Source organism: Platalea leucorodia (assembly GCF_965183815.1).
Source record: "Platalea leucorodia genome assembly, chromosome: 7".
Classification (NCBI taxonomy): Eukaryota; Metazoa; Chordata; class Aves; order Pelecaniformes; family Threskiornithidae; genus Platalea; species Platalea leucorodia.
The window spans coordinates 69,383,135-69,407,669 of record NC_138829.1 but is presented as its reverse complement, the minus strand read 5'-3'; the positions used below and the strand labels follow the sequence as shown (position 1 = coordinate 69,407,669).

The 24,535-nt window shown below is 39.2% G+C and overlaps 1 protein-coding gene and 1 long non-coding RNA gene across 2 annotated transcripts; one reads left to right on the top strand and one right to left on the bottom strand.

Annotated features, from left to right (window-relative positions):
- Positions 1-889: 889 nt before the first annotated feature.
- On the bottom strand, positions 890-3,988 carry LOC309592824. The gene is made up of 3 exons (XR_014228693.1): positions 3,862-3,988; positions 3,458-3,598; positions 890-955 (listed from the first exon to the last, which is right to left on the bottom strand). It is a non-coding gene; the product is annotated as an uncharacterized lncRNA (long non-coding RNA).
- A 1,451-nt stretch (positions 3,989-5,439) lies between these two features.
- ZDHHC13 (zDHHC palmitoyltransferase 13) lies at positions 5,440-23,994 on the top strand. The gene is made up of 17 exons (XM_082317683.1): positions 5,440-5,512; positions 6,544-6,686; positions 7,091-7,213; positions 7,692-7,769; positions 9,000-9,144; positions 10,474-10,538; positions 11,135-11,297; positions 12,343-12,468; positions 12,766-12,899; positions 13,720-13,822; positions 16,524-16,646; positions 17,747-17,809; positions 18,182-18,275; positions 19,721-19,804; positions 21,199-21,356; positions 22,776-22,873; positions 23,601-23,994. Exons 1-17 carry the CDS (start codon positions 5,486-5,488, stop codon positions 23,734-23,736), a joined length of 1,863 nt encoding a protein of 620 aa, XP_082173809.1. The 5' UTR covers positions 5,440-5,485; the 3' UTR covers positions 23,737-23,994.
- Positions 23,995-24,535: the final 541 nt, after the last annotated feature.

Here is a 24,535-nt window from a genome sequence, read left to right as displayed (position 1 = left end):
CTTCTTCATTCTCAGATAACTGTTCTGTCCTCATGCCAGCAGTTTTGTGTTTGAAAATAAAAAAAAAATTTAAAAAATCAAGTACCGAAAGGATCATGTTTCTAAAGCAACTACAATCTTGAGAATCTAAAAACGAAGAGGAAGAAAGAAGCGTATTCCAGCATCTGTTCCAGTTGTGCCATTTGGCATCATGTGGACATCAGCCTCATGGTTCTGGGATGATCTGAGTCTCTTTAGGCAACACTGCCTCTACTTGTTATCTGAGGGGAGCATAGGAAAGAAATTGCTTTGTCCCACTGAGTTCTCTTGCTTTCTAGCTGAAACCACTCATCAGATCAGGACTTTCCTAACCATAAAAATATCAGTTCTCCTAAATTGTGGTTTTATTAGTTAAAACTCACACAGCACTATGATATGTGCTTAGCTTTGTTTATGAAACACTGTGAGAGTGGAACACAAGAGCCAGAGACAACCCATCTAGTTTTCTTTAGTGCTTTTACTATTTGTGTGCCTTTTCCTCACTTGTTGAGAGCGACTGAGTGTGCCCTGTTTAACTGCCTTATAGACAATAGCTTAATCAAAATTAGTATTTTTGTTTGGTGCGCTTGTTTACATTAGATGAAGAGAGAGTTACATACTAAACATGCTGAGAATAAAATAACAGTATTTCAACTTCATGCATAAGCATCTCCAAACTGTACTTTCCTTGGGGGTATGGCATTCTGGTTTTTGTCTAAGTTTAGAAATCTTCCCTGAAAATAAATCTGGCTCTGAATCATAGGCACAGGCAATCTGTACGTTCCCACGCAGCTGGTAGTTCAGTTTGATGAGTGGCAATGCAGACCCCTTGGCCCACGTTCATGGACTTCTTTCTCTTCCGAGACCTTGCAAACTGGAGTACATCAGTTGTTGCCTCACACCTCAGTGCCTCTGTACCACCTCTGGCTGTGAGTGGCTATGCACAAATAACACAGAAAAGGAATTTGAGTCGTTCTGAGGATACGTACAATCCATTTTATTCAAATTTCACACCCACAGTTGATGGCTTTATTTTATGGCTGTAAATGGAGGTAAAATTACAATCATCCTTCTTTTGGCAGGACTGTGGTGTTATTCCTGTGGCTCCATAAAAACCGCCTTGTACAGCAGAATTGGAGAAAGATTTTTTTTTTTTTTCCTTTTTTAGGAGAGATACAATAACGAAATCGCTTCTAGAAGTAAACTGAGAGCTAGCTGTGCCCTCTAATTTTTTCTTCAGAAAAGATACACTTATGTGGAAAATCTTATTACTTATAGTGTTTCGTAAAACAGCATCAAAAGCAATAAGGGAAAACGTGAAATGCATAATATGATGTTTTGCCATAATAAAAAAGCATTCTACTATTTAAATTGCAATTTTCATGTAATTTGATCTGATTTAATGGCATTATTTTATACTTGCTTCTCTGTCATTTATCCAGTGAAGTGAATCCAAAATGCTATTTGAAAGCTGCTAAGCACCCAAGTATCTCTTGCCCGTTATCTAATCAAAATGACACTAATCACAGGCATAGTCACTTGGAAAAGGCTGTTTGGGAGAGAGAATGATTGTTTTAGGACTTTTGAAGACAATGCACTTAATCCAAGCCTTTAAGTCTCTTAAGGATTGTGAAGTAAAAGTTGTTCTTGCAAACACTTAAGTACTTCGAGCAAATTTACTCAAAAAGTATAAATAAATGAGAAGTGTTAACAGGGCAGCATTAATAGCAGAGCAAAGTGCAGAAAAAACTTATAAAACTGTTCAGTTCTGCCTCAATTTATTGTCCACAAATAGTTCAGCAAAGCCTTTGTCTAAGCTTAGTTTGTCACTATATATTGTGAGATAATAGTGGCTGATTATTAAAAAAAAAAAAAAAAAAAAAAATCAGTAACCACTATATGTCCCAAACCCCACAAACACAATAAAGATAGTATGAATGTAGTTCAAAATGGGAATTTGCCCATCTGTTCTTTGAGGACCAGATGTTGCCTTCTGCTAGGAGCTTTGCTCTAGATTTCAGCAATATCAAATATGGCTTCTTCTGTAAAGCCAGCTGTAGAGGCAGTAGGAGGAAAGCCTTAATTTTTCTTACTTCTGGAAAGGTTGGGTTTTTTTTTTAATATAAAAAAAGATGCTAGAGGTGAGATCCACAGGTAACAAAGATTAAAAGAGACCAAGTTGAAAATTGCCTGCATACTACTGTAATTAACTGCTACCAACTGTCATACTGTCGTACACTATCATAGGAGCAAGTGATTTAAGGTTTGTGAGTAGTCTCAGGTAATGCAGAAAATCTCTATCAAACTAACTTCTATTTTAACAAATCCTAACTTCTCAGATGCCAAACTCTCAAACTGAAAATGCTAACTCTTTTTCTTCTTCAGTTTTATTTTTGCATTTCTGCATTTTTTTGGGATCCATTACATACCCAAACAGCAAAATGCCTACAAATCTTTGTGTGGTATCTTAGCGTTAACACAAGAGTGTTTCTTCCTAAGCTTCCCCAACATGATTTCTGTATTCAAATCATATAAAACACTTTGTGATATTGAACCAAATTAAAGCTCTCAATATTTTATCAACTGGAGCTGCTTTAATATCTATCTATGTAGCAGTTCTGCATATGGAAGGAAAATCTGTATTAACCTGTCAACTGGAATTTGATTTTGCATTCATTCTGCGGCGTGTTGATTGCTGGCCAAACTTGGGGACTATCAGTAACCACATTTGTTCTTCCACAATAATGCTGGGAAAGCAAGTGGTAGTTTATTTGGAATAAAACAATTTTTCCTAATGTACTGTGAGCAGCCTCCAGCAGCCATGTTCAGAATTCTTTTTTTTCTGGAGTCATTCCAAATATTCTTGTGAAGGAAATAATTTATATTTGTTTGCATCAGGTTTCTATTATTCACACACTTTTGGGTAACCATGGAGGACGGCAGATGCCCACAGTATTTGCAACTGCTTCCGTAAGGTACTAGCTTTAACTGAAAAATTCGTAACATTTTTGTACATACAGTTTCAGCTGATTTAAACAACAACAAATAACAGTTATTTCTTTGGTGATTTGAACATGTTCAATGGCCGATAATTTTTTAAATCTTTTTTTTTTTTTTTTTGTAACACCCTAAAATTAACAAGAATTTATAAACAGAAAGACTTAAAAAGCACCTAGCCAACTTTTCTCTGACAGTGGAAAAAAATGCTTATTTTTGTTTCTTCAGTCAACTTGGGGGCCTAAGCTACGCAATTCGGGATATTCCAGCCCTAAATGCACAGCACGAACAGGAGGTGCTCGGCCCGCACCTTTGCGGGGCTGCAGAAGGAGACTTGGGGCAGTGCAGGCAGGGGTGAGTGACCCACAAGAGCGAGCACAGCACAGGCCAAGAAATAACCTTGCAATGCTTGATAAAAAGAGCTTGACGGGGAATAGCTTACCATATGGATTTAGCGTGCTCATGAACATCAGGATTCCTGGAACATGGTTTTCTGAGCCTTCTTTTCAGGAGTTATTGTGGATCCCAACATAGCTGTCTGTTTCCTTCCAGACAATAAATGAAGATGAGACGGGAATTGGAACTGAAAAAAAAAAAGGAGGGTAGAAGGACGAAGCCTGAGAGACAGGAAGATCAGATAGTAAAAATACCAGGAAAAGCAAATAAAAACCAAGTACATAAGAAAGAGGAGTGCTCTGAGCAATGTTTACCTACTTCATAAACAGCTTACTAACATATTTAAAATGATTGAAAATCTCAGCTGAAGTTTACATAAACTACAAGGTGCTATCAGCAGTCATAAAAAGCAGCTTTCATGACTGTAAAGCCTTTTGATAGCCACTCTACCTGCAAGGTACCAGCACTCTTCGCTTCACAGTACTCTGGTGGCTTTTGTGAATCCCTGCTACTGTTACAGTTTTCAGCGTGACATCTGACAAGCCTAAGGGCCGTAGGATGGCAAAGAGTTTATTTTTATTTCTTGCAACCAACCAACCAAAAAAAAAAAAAAAAAAGGCATTTGAAGTTTTTTGCTGAAATTTTCCATCTTCTCATGGAGACTTGCATGCCTTAGAGAAACTTTGGTAGCTGGCCAACTTGCTAACGGGCTAGGAACTTCTTAACGAACTTGTTGAAGAACCGTCCCTTCTTCAAGGCAGCAACACGAAGCTGAAGATAGACGCGATGTGCCAGCCCAGGCTTTGTCTTACCAGATCGGAAATCCCTGCGCGCAGCCCCTCAAACCTATTCAGATCTCCATCGGCTGACGCCGCATGGAGCAGGAGCTTTTCCATGGATGGAGGAGGGAGAAGAGAGAGGAAGGCACAACGGCATCTGCCAGCTGACGCCAGCCCAACAGTGTTAACCAACAAGCATTTTCAGTTCTCTCAAGATCGCTGATAACAGCTTATTTTGGCCATTTGCTGCATACTGGTTTGTGGTTTTTTTTTTTTGACTGAAATGGTAGATATTGCTCTAATGATGAGAGTCTTGCTATGACCACGCGAAAGAGAAAACACTTTTCACCCCCTTAAAAATACTTGCAGGAAACGACATACAAAGACATGCCAAATGAATGCTATTGAGGTTGCGACATCAACCCCTTGAGCGTTAGAGGACGGATTTATGACTGCCTTGATAACTCTTATTCTGCCCCGCTGTGCGACACAGCCCGCTCGCTCCTGCTCTCCCACCCTGCCGAAACCAGTGCATGGGCATCGCTGCTTTTTTCCCATGTGCCCAGCGTCAGGAGTATTCGTCGGTAGCCTTTCACACCGTAATGTTTGCTTGTAACATTACCACGTGCCAAAATGTTTACAAGCTTTACGAGGACTGGAAACTCCTTATATTTTACTATCAACTTATCAGCCTTTGAACTCCGGGCTGGCTCCGGGTGTCCCCTCGGCTTCTGCTGTACGAGGCGTGCGGGTGGGACAGAGGATAACCCCGGTGAACGCTTTGTAGGCGAGGCTCAAGGGCTCAAGACCGCGTTCAGCTGACTCCGTTTGCTGCCAGCCGAGGCAGAGCCCCGCAAAGGTCACGCCAGCAGAAGAGGAGTCGGTCCTTGCCCTGGACTCTGGGGGGTCCTGCGTGAAACGCGAAGCGAGTGAACGAGCTCTCCCACGCTACGAGCAGGGGCAGCGGCAGTTCGAGACCGGACTGAAGGACACCGGCCGCTGCTGGTGCGCTTCTGCAGGCTGCAGGGGCTCCGCGGCGGCGGGGGAGGCGGGGGGCGGCTCTCCCTGCCTCTCCTGCGCGGCACAGCTGCCGGCCCCCGCCGCCGCTGCGCCCCGGGCCCGCCGGCCGCTCCCCGCGGGGCTGCGCAGCGGCCGCCCGGGCCCGGCCTGCCCGGGCCCTGCCTGCCCGGGCCCGGCCCCGGCCCCGCCTCCGGCGGCGCTGCCGCTCCCCGGAGCCGGTAACCAGGAAGCGGGAGCAGGAAGCGGCGGCGGGCGGCGAGCGTCGGGCAGGCGGGATGGCCGGCGGCGGCAGCGGCCCGGCGGTGAGGGGAGGCCCGGGGGCGGCCGCCGGGAAGGGAGGGCGTTGAGGGGCCGCTGAGGGGGCGGCCCTGCCCTCGGGGAGGCGCCCGGCACGGCGCTGGCTGAGGGTTAGGGCCGGCGGGGGAGGCCGCGGGGCCCCGTGCGGCGGCCTGGGGCTGCCGGGGCAGGCTGGCGGCGGCTGGGGAGGCGGTCCGAGCCGGGGAGCGGCCTGGCTGCCGGCCCGCTCCCCTCGGGGCGCCTCGGCGGGAGCCTGGGGAGCCCCCGCCGCGGCGGCTGGCTCCGGCTCCCGCGTTTGACGGCGAAAGGAGGGCTGCCTCCCGCCTGGCCCGTTCCCTTCCCCGTGCCTCCCGTCCGGTTCCCAGGCGTGCGGGGGTGCCCCTGGGCCTCCCCAGCGGCCTCGCGTTTCAAAACGCTCGCAAGGGCGTGGGGTGTCACTTCTCGCCCAGCAGCGCTGCCGCGGGTGGGGGCGTTGTGCCGGGAGCCAGCTCCGCACGGCGTTCGACGCCTTCGTCATTTGGCCTGGTGGACCTTAACCACATCCCTTCTGTCCTCCCATCTCCGTGCGCCGAATAAAAGGATTAGTCTCTTGGCGGGTGTTTTTAACTGTACTTTAGCTTCCTTATTTGTATTAATTTGTGGGGGTCAGTCTCTCCTCCCAAGTAACAAGCGATAGGATGAGAGGAAACGGCCTCAAGCCGCGCCAGGGGAAGTTTAGGTTGGATATTAGGAAAAACTTCTTCACCGAAAGGGCAGTCAGGCACTGGCACAGGCTGCCCAGGGAAGGGGCTGAGTCCCCATCCCTGGAGGTATTTAAAAGCCGGGTAGACGTCGTGCTCGAGCACATGGTTTAGTGGTGGACTTGGCAGTGCTGGGTTAACGGTTGGACTAAATCTTAAAGTTGTCTTTTCCAACCTTAACGATTCTATGATTCTATGATAATGCAACTTGATGCGTATAGCATGTGTGTCTGGTAAAGAGGGAGGTGTGGTGTATATAAATAATGTTTGTTGATACATGTTTTTTTAACCAACAGTGTAAAAACCATTGCCATGGGCCTCATCGACCTCATATGCACAACTGTCATAGCGCCCATGGGGATAAAGGTCTGCCAGTGCTACCGGGACCATATCCGATCGTTGAAGACCCTAGTACCTGTGATATCGTCAAGGCTACACAGTAAGTACATGTTCTGTGTGTGCAAAATGTAGAAATAGATGGGAGTGTCCTCAAATGTGAGCCAGGCTGGATATTTTTACAAAGGAAGATTTTTCCAGTTCCGTTTTCTCCCCATAACGAAAGAAGAAAAATCACATAAAGGTAGTATTGTAAATATTTTTATCATAAACAGTGATATCTAAACCAGGTTTGTTTTGTTAGGCAGAATATTCTTCTCATCAAGGCTCAACCCAGTTCTTTTTGCAAGACTTCCATTGAATGCAATGTGGAATCTGTTCAAGTGGGACCTGCTGGATGATGCTTGCTGACATTTACTTTTTCTTCAGTATGTGGCTGGCCCTAAACTGGAGGATACTTAACAAATGAATGATAAGTAAATCGATGTGGTTTTTTTCTCATTTAAGGTATGGAATAGTAGAGCGATGCAAAGAACTGGTAGAAGCAGGATATGATGTTCGACAACCAGACAAAGAAAATGTGACTCTTCTTCACTGGGCGGCGATAAACAACAGACAGGAGCTGGTTAAGTAAGCTCTAGAGTCCTTGTGAAAGTAACACAAGTATTCTGCCACTGTTATTTATAATAATTTTGTTGCTATTATACTTCAAAGCAAAGGGAACGTGCTGCTTGAGAGGAAAAGCATAAAATTCAAATTTTAACCCAATTACCTTTGTGAAAATGTCACTGAAATGTAAAGTTACCACCGTTTCTTTATATGTGAAATCATGTAGTACATGCAATCATTAGATTTTCCTGGGCTTGGTTTGTTTTGTTTAACAAAGATTAAAGCTGATTTTATAGGTGCCTTGCTAGTTATTATATTTTTCCTTAAACGTTTTCTCAAAACGGCATCATTTGCTGCAAAAATGCTCTCGTCCCTTTGCCTCTCTAGTGAATGTTTTTTTATTATGAGCTATTTATTACTAGAGCTATCTTATCCTTAGTACAATGTTTTAGTATTTTATTATGTCTATTCTTAATCATATTGTGTTGCTGTTATGCAGATACTATATTTCCAAAGGCGCAATAGTGGATCAGCTAGGTGGAGATTTGAATTCAACACCCCTTCACTGGGCCATTAGGTATGCTGCTTGCAACTACTAATTGTATACGTGGTAGTATTAACAGTTATATTTTGTGTAACACAGCAGTGGTCGTCTTAGATCAAATTCTGTGGTGTGTTTATTTTTTTAAGGTATAAGGCATTTCACTGCACGTCCATAGTAATACTGAAATCTGGTTTCTGATTCCTGGCAACTTTGCAGGCCACAGCATTGTGTTATGTGTCCATCTGTGTTTTAGTCACTTGGGCTCACATTTTGAACTTTACCTAGGGATGAAACAGTAGTGTTCAGGCTTCGCCTCCTAAGTCCTGCCTTACTGGGCGAAGACCTGGCTGTGTTGGGTCACTGAAGTTAGCTTTTGATGCTTATTAGGGCACAGTTTAAGCCTGAAAAAGTTGCGGTCACGGTTCCCTTGGACTTCAGCCTGTCTAGCTAGTATGCTTTCAGTTGTTTTAGCTTCTGCACTAGATTCCCTTGGTGTGCTCTCGTTAAGACTCAACGCTGCCAGTCCTGGACTTGAAAGCACAAGCACGTAGCAGTAGGACTAGTGTAAGACATCTTGTTGCTCAGAGGCACGTAGAGAAGCCCTTGACCTTCTTCTCCCAGTGGCATTAGCCTTTTCGCTTGGGCTCCTCGTAGCTGCCACGACAACCATGCAGCGTCTCGTCCTGGGCAACAGTAGCTATTGGTGCTTGCATATATTTAATACCTCTTTGGATCAGCTTTTTCTACATCTCTAAATTACACCTGTTCAACCTGATACAGTCTAAAATCATGCAACTTTGGGTTCTAGGACAGGACTTGAGTAAAACGACCAAAAGAACAAAGCACTGCTTGTCTGGAAAAAACAAATAATTATTCTGGGATAATTTCTCGGTGTGCAAATTGTCGCATTGGAAGATCAGTGCTTTCTTCTGGGCTATCTTAGTCTTCTGCCAAACAAAGTTAGATGCTTCTAAGAAAGACTGCTCACAGGAGCAATTACTGTAGAATTGTCCTGGTTTATGGTAACCATTGTATTCTAAATTAACAGTTTGCCTTAGGCTGACTTATTAAGGTATATATTTAATATAATTTTCTGATACAAACTTTTAATTTAAAAAAAACGTAATTTCAGATTCTTGTGTTTTTATTCAGGAAAGGAAATTTTTTTTGTGGAGTATCTATGAGAATTATTAAGGCAATGTTTTCATTAAAATTTCCATCTTCTTTGTTATCTCTATAGTTTCATTTCATATATCGTTACAGACAAGGACACCTACCTATGGTCATGTTATTGCTGAAGTGTGGAGCGGATCCCAGTCTTATCGATGGGGAAGGATTCAGTAGCATTCATTTAGCAGTGCTGTTTCAACACATACCCATTGTAGCCTACCTCATATCAAAAGGCCAGGTACGTTGTTGATGTCCCAAGTATTCTTTTCTACTTAGGAGCAGCTGCCTGTGTGGACGATACATTTCAGAATTAACGGTTTTATTTTCTAGACAAAAAGCAGGTATTTGACAACCATTTCCCTGTGCCATAAGTTCAGAGAAACTTAGATTTTTTTTTAATATATATATGTGTGTGTGTGTTTATTTGGTTTGGTTTTTTTTTTAATACTCTCCCCTGTTCTTGTCATCCCTGCACATACACATTCACATACAATTCGGTGTGTTTAAGGAGAGTTGTTAAGGCTGTGCAGATTTGTGGTGCTGTATAAATAACAACTGCCTTTTAAACCTGAGAACAAAAAGCAGTATATTAAGTATATACATCATGAAGTATTTACTGGTTTATTACAATTTTGTAACTAATAATCTGTGCAATCACCTATCAATTGAAGCGTGCAGAATAGATGATCAGACTAGGTCTGAATTTTTTGTTAGAAATTTCTGTATTTTCTGTAATTTTATATTGTGTCCACCTAGTTGATGTCTGCTTAGCTTACATCTGAAGTAAACAGAATTAATGACAAGTGTAACAATTTGCTAATAAAAATGAGAGGAGAGTTCTTATATGATCTAGACTGTTTCTTTGAAACTCTGAGTATTAGGATTTAAAGATTTGGTAAGCGTATTTTCTTTCTCGTAGACCTCTCTTTAGTGGAGTAACTGACTTCTGAAATGTAGATGTAGATGGTATATATCACAAACTTAAGAAAGTTTTTAGCTTCTACTAAAAAATTCAAGTGCTTAAACATTTCTTTTAAGTAAGTCTGCTCTAATGTAATGATGGGTGGAGGCAGGGAAGAAGGAAACCTTCGTTGTTAAGAAGGAGGAAGAAAATTAGATAATGCAAATAGATGTTTAAATAATTATGTCTTGAGATACATGATCAATCAATCCTTTTTTGTTGTTTTAATAAACCAGTTTTACGTACTTGGACATTCTGTTATGTACCTCTGTTTACACAAGGAAGATGGTTAACATTGCTTTACAAGGTACATTTTATTTATAGTATTTTTGTGCAAAAGAGGACAAGAAATACGGTTAACGTGGTTCCCTTAAAAATATCTGTAGTGGAGACTCAGCATATTCTGAAAGGGATGACATGCAAGACTCACAGAGGGGAGGAAAAAGTGTGTTTAAATGAGTGTTGGCTTCTTGGCTGGTATAATTTGGTTTCTTTCTGCTACTGCAGTGAAGCTAAGCCAGTTGCATAGCTCCAAATCTGACCATCTACCTCTGTTCTCTGAAATCACTGGAAATCACTTGCTTGTTCTCTTTTTCTTATACTTAGAACATAGACACAACAGACTTCAATGGACAAACACCTTTAATGTTAGCAGCACAAAAAGCGATTGGGTAAGTAGTGAACAACTTCAGAACAATCTATTTTATTGTACCCAAGAAGCAGTGAGGTGAATTTTTTTTTTTTTTTAATGAAATTTTTTGTTAAACTGACATTCCTTCCCCTTTTACTTGTACTAAAATATGCAGTATTTTGGAGATCAGGAGTTATGAAGTAGCTAATTGGATATAGCAAAGAAAGTCAAAAGAATTTCTAACAGAAGTTTAGGTTTGTGGCTAAACTCTCTGCAGTGTTATTGTGCTTTCCCAGAAGTGAAAATAAATGGAGGTAAACGCAGTAAAATGCATTTAAACTAAATAAAATGTGGAGATATAAGCTTATACACAGTGTTGTAGAAAGATATAATCTGTGTGTATACCTCCTATTTGTTAAAAATGGTAAGATAACATAGTCTGGAGAAAAACCCTCAGGGCAGGTCCTGAATTGTGAACTTGGATCTACCATTAATGAGCTTGTTCTGAGACAAGGCATTGTGTATCTGCTGTTATTTCACAGATGGGAACAGTGGTTTTTATAAGATGTTCAAAAGTTTCATCTCCAGTGTAGATCATCTTCTGTTTGTTAACTTTTATACTTTATTTTCGTCTAGACCAGAACCCACGAGGTTTCTCTTAAAGTTTAACCCCTCTCTCAATGCTGTAGACAATGTTCAAAAGAATACTGCACTGCACTGGGCAATAACATCAGGAAATACTAGTGCAGTGGATCTGTTGCTGGAAGCTGGTGCTAGCCTGGACATCAAAAATGTCAAGGTACAATTTCTTTCATGGTATTTCATTCCATGTGGCATGAATGTGTAAAATGAATGTCAAGAAAAAGCTGAGTCCTCTCCACTTTGGATATCCGTTGCAATGGGGGTTGACTAAGAGCAGGTTTTCTTTGTCTTTCCCAAAAGGAATTAGCATCTTTCTTGTGGCGTGGCTCAAACTATGAATGCAGAGATTCTTTGCAACGTTCATTTAATGAACAGCCAAGCCTTTTGGTCACTCTGAACGTAATTGTGTCCTTTGCAGGTTCTCCCACACACACTTTTTTTTTTTTTTTTTTTTTTTTTTTAAGTTGTCTGTTTTTGACTTCAGAATGTTGCCATGAGGACTAAGGACTTTGGCCAGATTTCTAAAAATAACAGTGTCTTGGTGTCCAGTGAGACTCTTAAAGACTTTAAAAAGATGTGTGTGTCATCCTGTGAAAACCAGTGTTTGATAACGCCTGTTTGTATGTTCAAAAGAGCTAGTCACATATGGAAGTCTTTGTCCTAATATTTGTAAAACCTGATAGTAAGAAGTATAAATGTTGAAAGTATCAATTCCTATGATTATAGAGATATGTTAGTACAGTGTGGATTCAGGGTTTGTGTATTAAGCTGTGCAGCTTTTCCATCTGATGCCTTTTTTTTTTTTTTTTTTTTATCCATATGTGTGACTTTGGATATTGCTATTTGGTTTATAAAAGCTAACACAAACAAGAAACCTTCCCTTTCAGTAAGCATGTAATGTTCTAGCAGACAGTTTAGCATTTCAGGTTATTGAAGACAGTCCAACAGGTAACTCAAATGGATGCAATCTGGTTGCAAGTATCAGTTTTTAGAACTACAGAGCAGTGGATTAAACATGTTAAAACTCTGAATTTAGCTTACCCTTGCCTTAAAAAAAAAAAAAAAAAGGGGGGGGGGTGGGAGGGCTGGGAAGTAATTGCCCGGTTATTCCTGTTTTAGCTACATTTATTTCTTGCTTCTCTTAAAAAGGAAAGCATTTATGTATTAATTGCATAAATAACTAAATGTTTCTGTTGTTAAAGGGAGAGACACCACTTGACCTTGCTTATCAAAGTCTGAATCGCTTCATGGTTTATATGGTAAAAGAGGAAGAAAGAATGAGAAGCAGAAGAAACAACAGGTTACTGAAAATAGTAGAGAAATATGAGGTAATTTCCCAAGTAATAATTAATGGCAATAAAGCTACAGCATTCCATGTTTAGAATAATACGCAACTGAACTCTTTTCTGACAAGAAGATCTTCTAAGGTTTCTGAAATGCATAAAAATAAAATTCTTTAAAAGCACGTGGCAGTGGTTTGGGTGGGGTTTTTTGTGTCGTTTCCCCTCTCCCCCCACCCCATGTATTGATGTGTCCCTTGTCTTATCTGCCTTCAGTCTTTAATACTTTTGAAGTAAGTCCGGCTTGAATACTTTGTCATATTTCAACAATAATCATTTTAATAGCTCTTCCTGCTGTTGGCATCTTCCTTGACGTTCATGTGGGCCATAGGATACGTAATGAACTTAAGTTCTGACTCTTGGCTTTTGAAAGGAGGTCTGCTTCTCTTCCTGCTATTTGGGATGGCTCTGTTTGTGAGGTTTGTGGCTTTTTCTCTCTGTATATGTATTTAATTGTTATAGACACCGTATAAGGTATCTAATGCAGTGTTCTTTTCAGAGTTTAGTTTCACTTAGCATAAAAAATACCTCCTGAGAAATGGTTGCAGAGTGTGTGAAGGATTTAAATGTATGTACTTTTTAGAATGACCATAGAAATTGAATGTCCGTAGGTGTGTGAAATAATAGTTTCTCATCACTGAAAGATTTTGGGAAAAAAAACGCAAAACCCCTAAAGTGTTTAAGCAGTCTGTTAGCTAATTTTAATGATAAAGAGAGTGTTATTGAAAGTCTGCATCTGGTAAACACTGAGATAACCATTCACAATGCTCAGAAATGTGCTTTATCTCAACTTTTCCTTCTGTAGTTGTGACACAGAATGAGTTTTAATAAACCATTCCCTCCCCTTCTGCTCCCCAGACCTCCCAGTGTTATCCTAAACTGTTTCGCAGGATTCGTGCTTTCTTCAACAGTTCCTGCAACAGTCGGTGTTCATTGAAATGGCAATGCTATCAGTGTGCAAATAGACAGAGATCACACTTTTCAGCCAGTGCTACAGCACTTCTGATATATAGTATTAGGCTGGAACAGAGCATTCTTTTTTTATTTTTGCATTGTTAACCCCCTACGCATCTGGCTAAAGAATGCTTTTGAGTGACAATTCTTAATTGCTTTGAGAGACTTGAAGTATACTGTGTGTGTGAAGTTTTTAAAATAACAAACCCGGTGATTTATACTCTATGGAATTACATTTTAAATATATTTTTTAAAAAATAATCTTTTCTTTTCATATTCTTTCAGGCAATTTGTGGGGCTCAAGAATCTAAGATATCTTCCCACAGCATTTCTGCTAAGTTCAGTTTTTTGGATGTCCGCAACCTGGTTTTTCTGGTTCCTGCCTGATATCCTTTATACTCAAGAAATGCAATAGAACTTTCCTAATTAATCTAAGCCTGGTCCTGCAAATAGTAACGAGCAGTCCCAGATAATTCCACGTGACTGTTAATGTCTGGTAAGATTGGTTTACTTCCATTGGGCAGGCGTGAAATAACTTTGAGTTTAAATTCAAGTTATATATGGGCTAAAAATCTCTACCTTCTTTAGCAGATATTTTTGTACAATTCTGAACTACTTCTTATGTCACTGGAATATCAAAATGAAGACACCTTTGTTATAAACCTAATTGTCTCTGTTAGCATCTCTGTGTGTCTCTCTAATTTTCCTCATTGAGACTCTCATACAGTAATCTGTTTTGGCAGGTGGTATAACTGGATACACATGCATTAATAATAATTTTCAAAGCATCTCTTCTTTCTAAAATGACAAGGATTTGACAGTTAGTGGTATTCGTGCTTCTGCTTTTAAAAACAACACCCTCCCCCCCCAAAAAAAAACCCAAGGAACAAATTTCTTCTTGTCCCTCCAAAATAGGTCTTCCAGTCTCCAATCTATCTTTATTCACAGGTTATGCTGCATCCTTAGTGTACAGTGGATTAATTTTTACCTTTCATTTACTTTCTTTGAAGAGGCTTTGCACTGATGAGTAAAAAAACGTTTTAGTAGTTTACGCTTACTTTTCAGTGCCCTGCTCTTTTGTTACACAGGGGGCATCTGTTTATATTTATTGATTAAGTTTTGTGAAAAGGCCTTTAGGGAGATACTTAGAACTGTAAATAATTTTGTACTAAACCAGCTATACTATATTGCTACACAATTTTAATTAATTTTTAATTGCTTCATCCTTTAAGTGGCATTTTCTTTTGTACTGTTCCCAATTAAGATGTCCTTAATAGAATTATCGGGATTAACTTCGATGAACTGATCAAGTATATTCCTGCTGGGGATACACGCATATGCTTGTCTAAATGAAAATCATGTTATTCAGTGTTTTAAGGTTTTCTTGGTGTCATCTAAATTAAAAGAAAAAAATAATTCAAATTATAGGGGTTTGAGTCAGACACTTTGCTGAAGATATCGAGCATAGCAATATTCTTGAAGGTCTAACCATAGCTTGGTGAGATGGGCAAGTGGGTGGTTTTCCATTTCACTCTCCAACCCTTTTTCTCATGAATGTGTTTTCCTTCTGGAACTTGTCACAGATGTGAGTGTTATAAAAATGTTCGGTGTTTTAGTTACCTGTATTTATGTCTGTCAAACTGTTCCTCTAGACTGAATGAAAATCCAGCCATTCTAATTAAGGACTTTGTTCAGCTCCAAAAAAACCCAATAGAAATGCAAATAGACCAGCAATATGCACAAGAAATGCACCATCATTTTGACTTCTGGAAGTGCGCCCTGCAATTGCATTGTAACAAACACAGCTATGAGTCTGGTAACATACAGTGCCAATATTTCATAATTTATCATCTTGATTTTAATTAGAGCTGTTTGCAGTATTGTTAGTTCATAAGACAAAACAACCTTGAGGTTGTGGGACTTGATTTTTAAGAGTTATTCAGACTGTGCAGTTTATATAGTGGCTGAGAGAGAATCCAGGCTTGGGCTCTCTGGCTGGTCCTCGGTGGCATCACGGGCCGTTCTTTAGCAGCCTGAGCTCTTAAGTTCGATGCTTGATTTTAATTAGTAAGAAACTTGGCCCGCTCCACAGTCGTCTGTTGTGGTATAGAGAGTTTTATAGTTAATCTTGACATGATTTTCTCCCCCTTTCGCCTGACGTACAGATGTTTTTAGTCCATAGTGTAAAAATTATGTTCCTAATGACCGTATATCCTCCCTCATGTATAATAATTTGTCTGCTAGAGAAGTTGCAGCAAATAACCATATATAAAAAGTACTGAATTTAAGTCTGCTTCTCTCGAGTTCATGAGAGATTAATTCCCTCCATATACTGTGATTAAAACAGTCAGCCACTGGGTAAAAGCAAATGGTATGCAAGAAGAAAAATGTCCAGTTAGACCAGAAATTTGTTATTTCATCATCATGGATTTTCTAGTATATTTGTGAGGGAAGAGGGGTTCCCAGTAGCTGTCCCGTTACCTTCAGAAGCGTTCAACGGTGCGTGCTTGGTTTTTTTGAGTGACAAAGATAGTTCCGGGATGACTTCCAGTTGCATTTTTCTGTCTGAATTTATTCAGTTGTTTTAGCTGAAACAAACGAGAGAGGGCAAGACTTGGACAACAGTCTGAGTAAGAGCCTGTTCGGTGCCTCAGGGGGGTGTGCAGCAGTCAAACAAATCTCACAGCTCCTGGAAGCTTAATAACTACACGTCTGATTAGTGTTGTTTAAATAAAATAGAAAAACTTCAGAGGGAAAAAAGAAACTGCGTTCATTTTGTATCTGTTAAATGTTCAAAGGCAAAAGTCTGCCCTCTGCTAGGGAGGATGACAGGGAGCTGTATTGTGTTGCAGGTTTATACAGTTGTCAAAGTCTCCTCCAGCACTCAGACTGGACAGAATATTCAACTTCTGTGATATGATGGCCTCTGAAGGACAGAGAAGATCCTACTATAAAACTGAAAGTCGTTCTTTTCCTTTTTGTCTGTTGCTTGTAAAATAATACAAACTAATTTTAGAATATTTCATTTGTTTTGACAAATAGCGGTGATATGTGGTGTAAGAATATATTCCTTAACCTGAATATTACATGTAACAGATACAATTCTTGAAATCACTGCCATGTTCAGCGTGGTGGGTTTTCTTTATTATTTCTATAAAACTTGGAGAACTGATCCTGGGTATATTAAGACTTCAGAAAAAGAAAGAAAAGAGGTAGGTGATTTCGTAAAAACAAATGGAAAGGCTAACCTGGTGCAACACATATGTACTTCTGGTTGATGCATTTGGCATCACGTGCAGCTTTGTTAAACTCGAAAGCAGTGAAATACTCTATTCTTTTAAGAGTTTTTTAGCTCTGTCATTGAACAGCATAGATTGTAGGTAATTTTTCCTACTGCTGCTTGTTTCCTTATCTTCATCATCTTGCCATAATTTCCTTGCCTCCATCTTCTCATTGAAAGGTGAGCTTTGGCCAAACATTGTACAGATCCACACCACTGATATATATATCTATCTATATCTATCTCTGATATAAATTCACATAGAACTTCACTTAATACATAGAAATTTGTATGGTTTCCACTCCAGTTGCCTAAGGTTAGAAAGAGATATTCACAGTGCTTTGCTGCAATTCTCCATGCTCCTAAGACATAACAAAGGCTGGAAATGGCTTGAATTTTGTCAGATACTTTGGAGATGCCTACAATGGTTTGGTTTTTGTGCTTAAGCATCGTGTAAATCACGTGCTATTTCCTAGCTGTACTTTAGAATGGCAAAAAGAAATCATGGCCAACCAATCAGTAGAGAATTTAGCATTTTGGTTTCCCCAACCTGTGGATTAAGGACAGCATTTTGTTTGTAATCTCTTTGCTCTCCATAAGGTTGTATTTCTTCATATTGCCAGGGAGAATAAACTGCAATTTTAACTTGTTGCCACAGGACTAGCAAACATTGTCTATCTAGTATTTATAAGGGAACAGTAACTATAGCAGCTTTCCTCATCTCTCTGAAGTCTGGCTGATTATATGAGAGGTACCTTGTATCTTAATATTGTCTCATTTTAAAGCATATTTCATTCACATTATTTATTAATTTTGGCAACATAGAGATACTTTTCTGAATAACCCTGCATGGATGAAGTTGCATTAGTCTTTGCTGGTTTGTGTTACTCATGGACCTTTTTAAATAGCAAGTACTTATCGGTGCTTGGCACTCAAAATGCTTATGAATTGCAAAAGGCCTAATGTAAAAATCTTCATCGAGCCCCCTGAAAATGTGATCCAAATGCAAGTGCAAACTACGTTGTCTTTCAGAACATTGTAGCTCTTGCAGAAGCAGGTTGCTTGGACTTCAGAACGTTTTGCACATCGTGTCTTGTAAGTGAAGTTTTGGTATTTGTTTTCTTTTTGAATCTGGCATTTACCCAATCCTACTACAAAAAACTTTTTCCTCATTGCTTGTCATGCAAGTGTTACATGTATTGTTTGTTATGTATTATTTAGATTTCTTTTTTTCTTCTATGGTGACAAAAGAGATGCTTTGAGATCCTTGGACTCCTATCTTAATTATTATTTCCATCTCTTTTTTGTAAAATTAAGATATATAGTTCTCATCTATGTTCTGTATTGTGAGGTCTGCTATACCGTAATTGCACAAAACGTGATGGCGCCCATGAGATGATGCTCTAAGCTTCGAGCAAAATAGGTGCTTTTGCTATGACTCTGTTCTTTTCCTTCATCCTCAACTAGGTAAGGAAGCCTTTGAGGTCTATGCATTGCCTTGCTTGTAATTCATGTGTAGCCAGATACGATCAGCACTCTCTGTGGATTGGACAGTGCATAGGTGAGAGTGTTTGTTTTATCAAATTTGAAAATATCACATGTTTTTAAAGTTGCAGAAATGACATTTATCTCCTCAGAGAGAGAGAGAGAGAGCACACCTGATATAAGAATACACAGTTGATACTGAAGGGCTTGCTGATAGGTGCCAGAGGGAAATCAGTTACATGGCAGAGAGAAAGGCAACTAAAATTAGTAAAGGGATGGAAAGGGATGGAGTGGTCACCCTAAGAGTAGAGACCAAAAAGTCTGGGACTTTCTTTTGAGAGAAGGAGGAACTTAAGAGACTTTTTTTTTTTCTTTTTTCTTTTTTTTTTTTTTTAAAAAAAGCAATGAAGATGGTGGCTAAAGTGAATGCAGAACTGTTATTTGCCAAGCACATCATACTAGAACTAGGGGAGGCTCAGTGAAAATAACAATTGGATTTAAAATTGGTAAAAAAAAAAGTCTTTACGTGGCAGGTAGTGAAATTTTGGAGCTTGCTGCTGTAAGAGTTTGCAGATAGAGGCAGTATCCGAAAGTTCAGAAAGCGATTAGACAAATTTTTGGACAACATGTCCAAAAGTAGATACTAAAAGAACTAGACAAGTATGCACACTCTGACATTTTAATGCAGTAGCTGTGGATGAGGAGAATGAACTCTAGAAAGTGGCCAGGCTCATCTGTCCTCCTGAACGAACGTTGCCTGTTGTCGCTGTTAGAGACAGCGAAGTGGAGCAGCTGGACCACTGAGATAACCCCGTAGGGTGTGTTTCATGTTCTTGTGTTCTTTAAGAAACTCCTTCTTTCTTCGTTTTTGTCTGGTTACTGGTGGTGCTCAAGATAGAAAGGTTAGAGCTTTACATCTGTAGCAATATATTTTTAGCATATTCTTTTTGCCAATAGCTTTTTTGTAATGTTAAATACTTGGAAATGTTTTTAGTGTTTGCTGTTTACAAGGTGGTGAGACATCCTTCTGATGCATTGTTTCAAAGCTTTGAGCACTACTGATTATAATTTAAAGAAAAATAATTATATATCTTTATGTAACAGTTTTTCTGACAGAAGTCTGGGGTTTTTATGCGTATGTTTGCAATTCTGAAGCACACAAAGGTCAAACAATTATATTGAATAGCTTAGATTTTTCAGTCATATGAGACAATTGTACTGCACATGGGGTGAATTGTGGTTGTATAATTAGTCCTCATCTAGCTGAAACAGCTGAAGGCATTCTCTGAAAAAGAGACAAATCCTGTCTGACTTTAGCAGAACTAATTCTATTGTATAAATTGGGATGGCTTACAGGAGGCAGTTGGGAAAGAGATCAGCCTTGTCAAACTCTCTTGAGGACAGCAGAGCTAATAATAAGAAGTGGTTTTGATTCTTTTTATTCCTATTAACTTAAGGGGAAATGCAGATCCTGCTGAATTTTAAAATGTCAAACTTTTTTTTTCGTTGCCTCAAATTCAGGCATCGGGAACCATCGTTACTACCTGTTGTTCCTGTCTTTCCTAACTATGACCGGTGTCTGGCTGCTTTATGGAACTCTTCTGTGTATGTATCCATGAGTTTATTTTAATTTAGCTTTCAAGAATGTGTGTGTATGGTCTTTATTTTTCAGCATTTCGTTTGCAGCAAGTGTAATTATACCTGCACAAAGGATAACATCACTGCTGAAATATGGTATCTTGTAATTCTGTCTTTAAATGAAAATACATCATATCTGAGTCTTTGGTCAGATATCTGATTACGTTTGTGTTGAATAAGAACTAAGATACAGCACCAGTGGGATGTCCGTGGGAAAATACAATATCAGAAAGCGTTTTTGTTAGAGATAAAATAGGGAAGCCATGTGGAGGAAGGTCAGGTTACAGGTTCTAGTCTGGATGCCCTTTACTGTAATAGAAAATGAGTTTGTAAATACATTATTGCAAAGGCTTTCTTCATTTTGCTATTTGGAAATATCTGTATTGAACAGTTGCAAAAGTTTCTTTTTGCTTTTAATGTAGTGATAAACACTTCCCTTCTTTTCAAAGTTATCTCGTTAATAAAACCAAATTGTTACTTTGGAAGATTAAATTTCTTGGAGGAGAGAGGAGAGCCCCTATAATGTAGTTCCTGAGGATGAATTAGCATAGCACTAACCTTTTAAATAAAAAGTAGAGGGAGTTTATTTTATTTTATATTAGTTCACATTGTATTGAAATGAGTCAATATTGAACGTAGCGTGAAGTGAACCAGCTATGGGAGTGGAGGACACAGGGTGGGAACATGAGTTGCTTTCCTGAGTTTCAGTGGTGGTCTTTCTTACCCATGCAAAAAGCATATTATTTTCTCCATTCCCTGTGTGTGAAGGAACATGGGACAAAAACCTCTTTATTGTTCTACTGACGTAGAGGGAAATAAAAGTTGCTCTGCTTTTAGTTTGGGTTTTTTGTTGTTGGTTTTCTTAATAGATCAAGCACATATGTGGTAGGCTTTAAGCATCTCTTAAGAAATTTACAGAAGTTGGACATTGCAGTTTAAATCTATTTAATAGTGGTAAAATACTGCTTTCTTGGCATTGTCACCATCATGTCTTATTTTGTTGATGATGGTGTTTAAGATAAATGTGATAAATTCTCGTCCTAAAATTACAAATAAGCATGAAGCAAAACTTCAGAAGTCTTGACAATGAGAGATGATGACTTATTTCAATATCATATGAAAAGTACGTAGCCAGTGCCTCGAATGTTCCTTCTGTGGATTATGAACACATAACGTAAAGATTGCGCAGCCAGAATAGCAAGCAGTCACATATCTATGTGGGTGCTTTTAAGTGGAATGTGATATACTAAACGTGGTATTTGTAGAGCATATTGCTATGTAATATTCATTCCATGCAAATAAGCTTTGTTCAGTTCTTAAGTGGCCTAAAAACGTAATTAACTGATTATGCATCTTGTCAGATTGGTCAAAGCATTGTGCAGCAAGTTACCATGAAGACGGAGCATGGACGTACTTCACACAAATAACACACTGTTCTCCGTGGGTTTCCTACATCTTCGCAGTAGCCTGTGTTCATACTGTGTGGGCTTCGTTGTGGCTAACTGTTCAGCTTTATCAGGTATTATTTTGCTTCAGTTTATGCTCCTCTCTTAAAAAGTCATCATATTAAAACTTTTCCCTAAATGAATTGCTCCCATAAAAACTTCGTGCCTGCTTTCCTTAACTAATTAATGTCACGTCTAGGTGCTTTCCTTAAATTTCAGGGCAGTCCTTTAAGTTTCATGGGTACTTGTGCACTCAGCATTCCCATGTTATAAAAGTAGGATCACAGTCTGCAAATCATTCCTGTAACTGAGTTCTGGGTTTCCTACTCATCAAAAATTCCAAACCCGTAAAAAGATGTGTTTAAAGGCAAGAAACTTATTTGACTAATAGAACTGGTATTACTACCCCAAAAATGGCGCAAAAGCTCCATAGCACAATTAGTCCTGAATTGAAAGTTCTACGGCAGAGCTCAGCAGCGCGTCATTAGACTGTATGAAATCCCATTGCTACAAGAAAAATATACGCCCTGGATTTTATCCTGATGAGGACTGTCAAATTTCTTGTTTATGTTTTTCTCGGAGAGCTTGGCTATGCAGCAAGATTGAGAAGAGCTGTCTTAAAACACCTAGGAAACAGCTTGTTTAGCAGCTTTTAGGAAAGATGTGTCATTTGAATATGTGTTATGCATACCGAGCTCAAGATTTGTTTTACATCGTGTTTAAAAAAAAAAAAAAAAAAAAAAAAGTAAAAATCCACAATTTTAAATGCATACTACTAGATTTCTGTGATGTCCAAGACACTGAGATATCATCATGGGAAAACAGGGATCTAGGTAGGATATTTACAGTTAAATACTGTGTACATAGTCATTTGTAAACGCTTTATGATATTTAGCGTGTCATTCAGTGAAGCAACCTTGCAGCCATTTATAAGGGCTTATAAGATTTATGTTCATTAAAAAAATTAAGAAAATGAGAAAGGTAAGCAAAAATGCAAAAAAAAAAAACAAAACCAAAAAACCTAAATCTCATTGTGAAACTCGGTGAAAGAAGACATCAAATCAAGAAAACGAAAAAATTTTATTGTTGAGTCTCTGACATCTACTTCATTTTTTTTGCTAACCTATTTTGTCTTTTGGGGGATCTTTTTCTACCAATTTGTGTGGTAGAATATAGACAAAATCTGAGGAAGTAGGTGCTTAACTGCTATAGATCTTGCGCTTCTACAGACATCTGTAAAAGTCTTCACAGTCGCCCCAACTAAGCTTGCCTTCTCAGTGGAAGCGTTAATGTTACAGCTTGCTGGGTTCTGCTTTAGTCCAAGTGACATTTAAAAACATACTTTTTGGTCATTAATTATGGCAGTAGTTACTTATTTATTAGATACGACCAACCTCCTTCCTCTCCCTCCCTTCTCAATAGTATCTTTTGTTATCACCAGAATTTTGTGATGTTCATGTTTTAACCTTTGCTTACCTTTTCCTTCCTGTAAGATTGCGTTCTTGGGATTGACCTCGCATGAGAGAACGAACCTCCTGATACAGAGAAAATCTTCGAAGCATCCCGTTTCACTCAGGAGAACTCCATACAAGTGAGTATTAACGAAGAGTGTGTTTTAAGCACATATCTTTTCAGTATGGATTTGCTTCAGTACTTTATAAATGCCAAAAAAATGGTGGTCTATGGATGTGCTAGTCATGTCTGTTAAGAGTTGTGCGAGGAGGAGGGAACAGACCTCATTTTTCTTGCTGAGAACTACCTTTGCCCGAGGCAATCAACAGCCAGCATAAGAGCTACTGGGGTTCTTTCTGCATGGCTGTGTAGGTGGGAAAAAGATGTGCCAAAATCAGTCCGTAGCTCTAATCAGTAGATGCTGTTTTGGGGGTCAGGGGGTGTTGTCCTTTCATGTGTTCATCAATCTCAGTGTCTGTTCTGTAGGTTCAGAAAGAGAGTTAAGGTATGAACTGGCCCCTTTCCGACTTCTCTTGCAGGATTTAGCTCAATAGAGAAATTAGTACCAAGGTTTCCCTGTTGCACTAGGAGTCCGTGTTTCCTCATGTGTGTTAGCAGATGAGATCTTACTAACTTTTAAATATTTGAGTTGAACTTAATCTGCTCTCACTCTTAAATGTAATACGGATTATAAAAGTTCAACAAAGGAATATGCTTAATAGAGAACTGTTCTTATGTTTCTTCTCCCAGAGCTGTCTTCATTGACAGCTTTGTATCTTAAGTACTGTCTCATGGTGAACGTCTATTTTTGATGCCTGCAATCTTCTTTTGTTAGGTTTATTAATGGATATTTCTCTCATTTGCAGTCTTGGATGCTTCCAGAATCTTGCAGACTTTTTTCAGTGCAGTTGCTTTGGTATGCTCAAACCCAATGTAGTTGACTGGACCAAGCAATATAACCTCTTTCATCGGGCAAAGGAGAAAAATGTTCATTCTGTATGAAGTTTTGCTTAATTTCTAAAACCGTTGAGCTGAAAACTAAATAAAATTGGTTATTTTGTTAATTTTTACAAATTCTTCTGAAGTTGCTTGTTTTTATTTTTATTATTGTTTCAAATATTAAACCTATCTTGCATAAGCTACAGCAGGTTTGTATATGGAACAATCACTATATGTGTATATATAGTTTGAGCTGAAACTATTTGAAATTTTATGTGATGAGATGACACTAAGAATATATATTTTTTAAAGGTAGGTTTTTAGGGCAGAATTTCAAAACCGTGTTGGTACCCTTTGCTTTATTTTGCAGATAATAGAAAAAAATTACATTTGAAAATTAAGGAGAATGTTCATCTTTAAAAATTTAATATTACAATCATCCTGTAATTTTATTGTTTACGTTGTGAAAACCTGTATTAAATCTTTGTATTTGGAGGGTTTACATATAATAAAATAGAGCTTTCATGCTTTTAAGTGTACTTTTACAGACTGAAATAGATTCAAAGGATATATGACCAGTGAGGTATTTAATAACAGGTAAGCACAAAACCATATGAAAAAAGCCTGGCTCTTTGCCTTGTATTTTGCATGTATATGTGCCCTGTTAGTGTATGAAAATGGGTAAGCTGATGATGGAAAATAGCAATGTGTATAAAAAGAGGGAATTATTCCCAGCTGCCTGCATAGCTCTCGAATAGCTAGATGTCAGCCATGTTCCCAAGAAAAGGCTACAACATCAATCTGGAGTGGCCAGCTGGGCAGTGTGGTTTTGAGCATAAGTCAAAGTAGGTAATAATGAAAA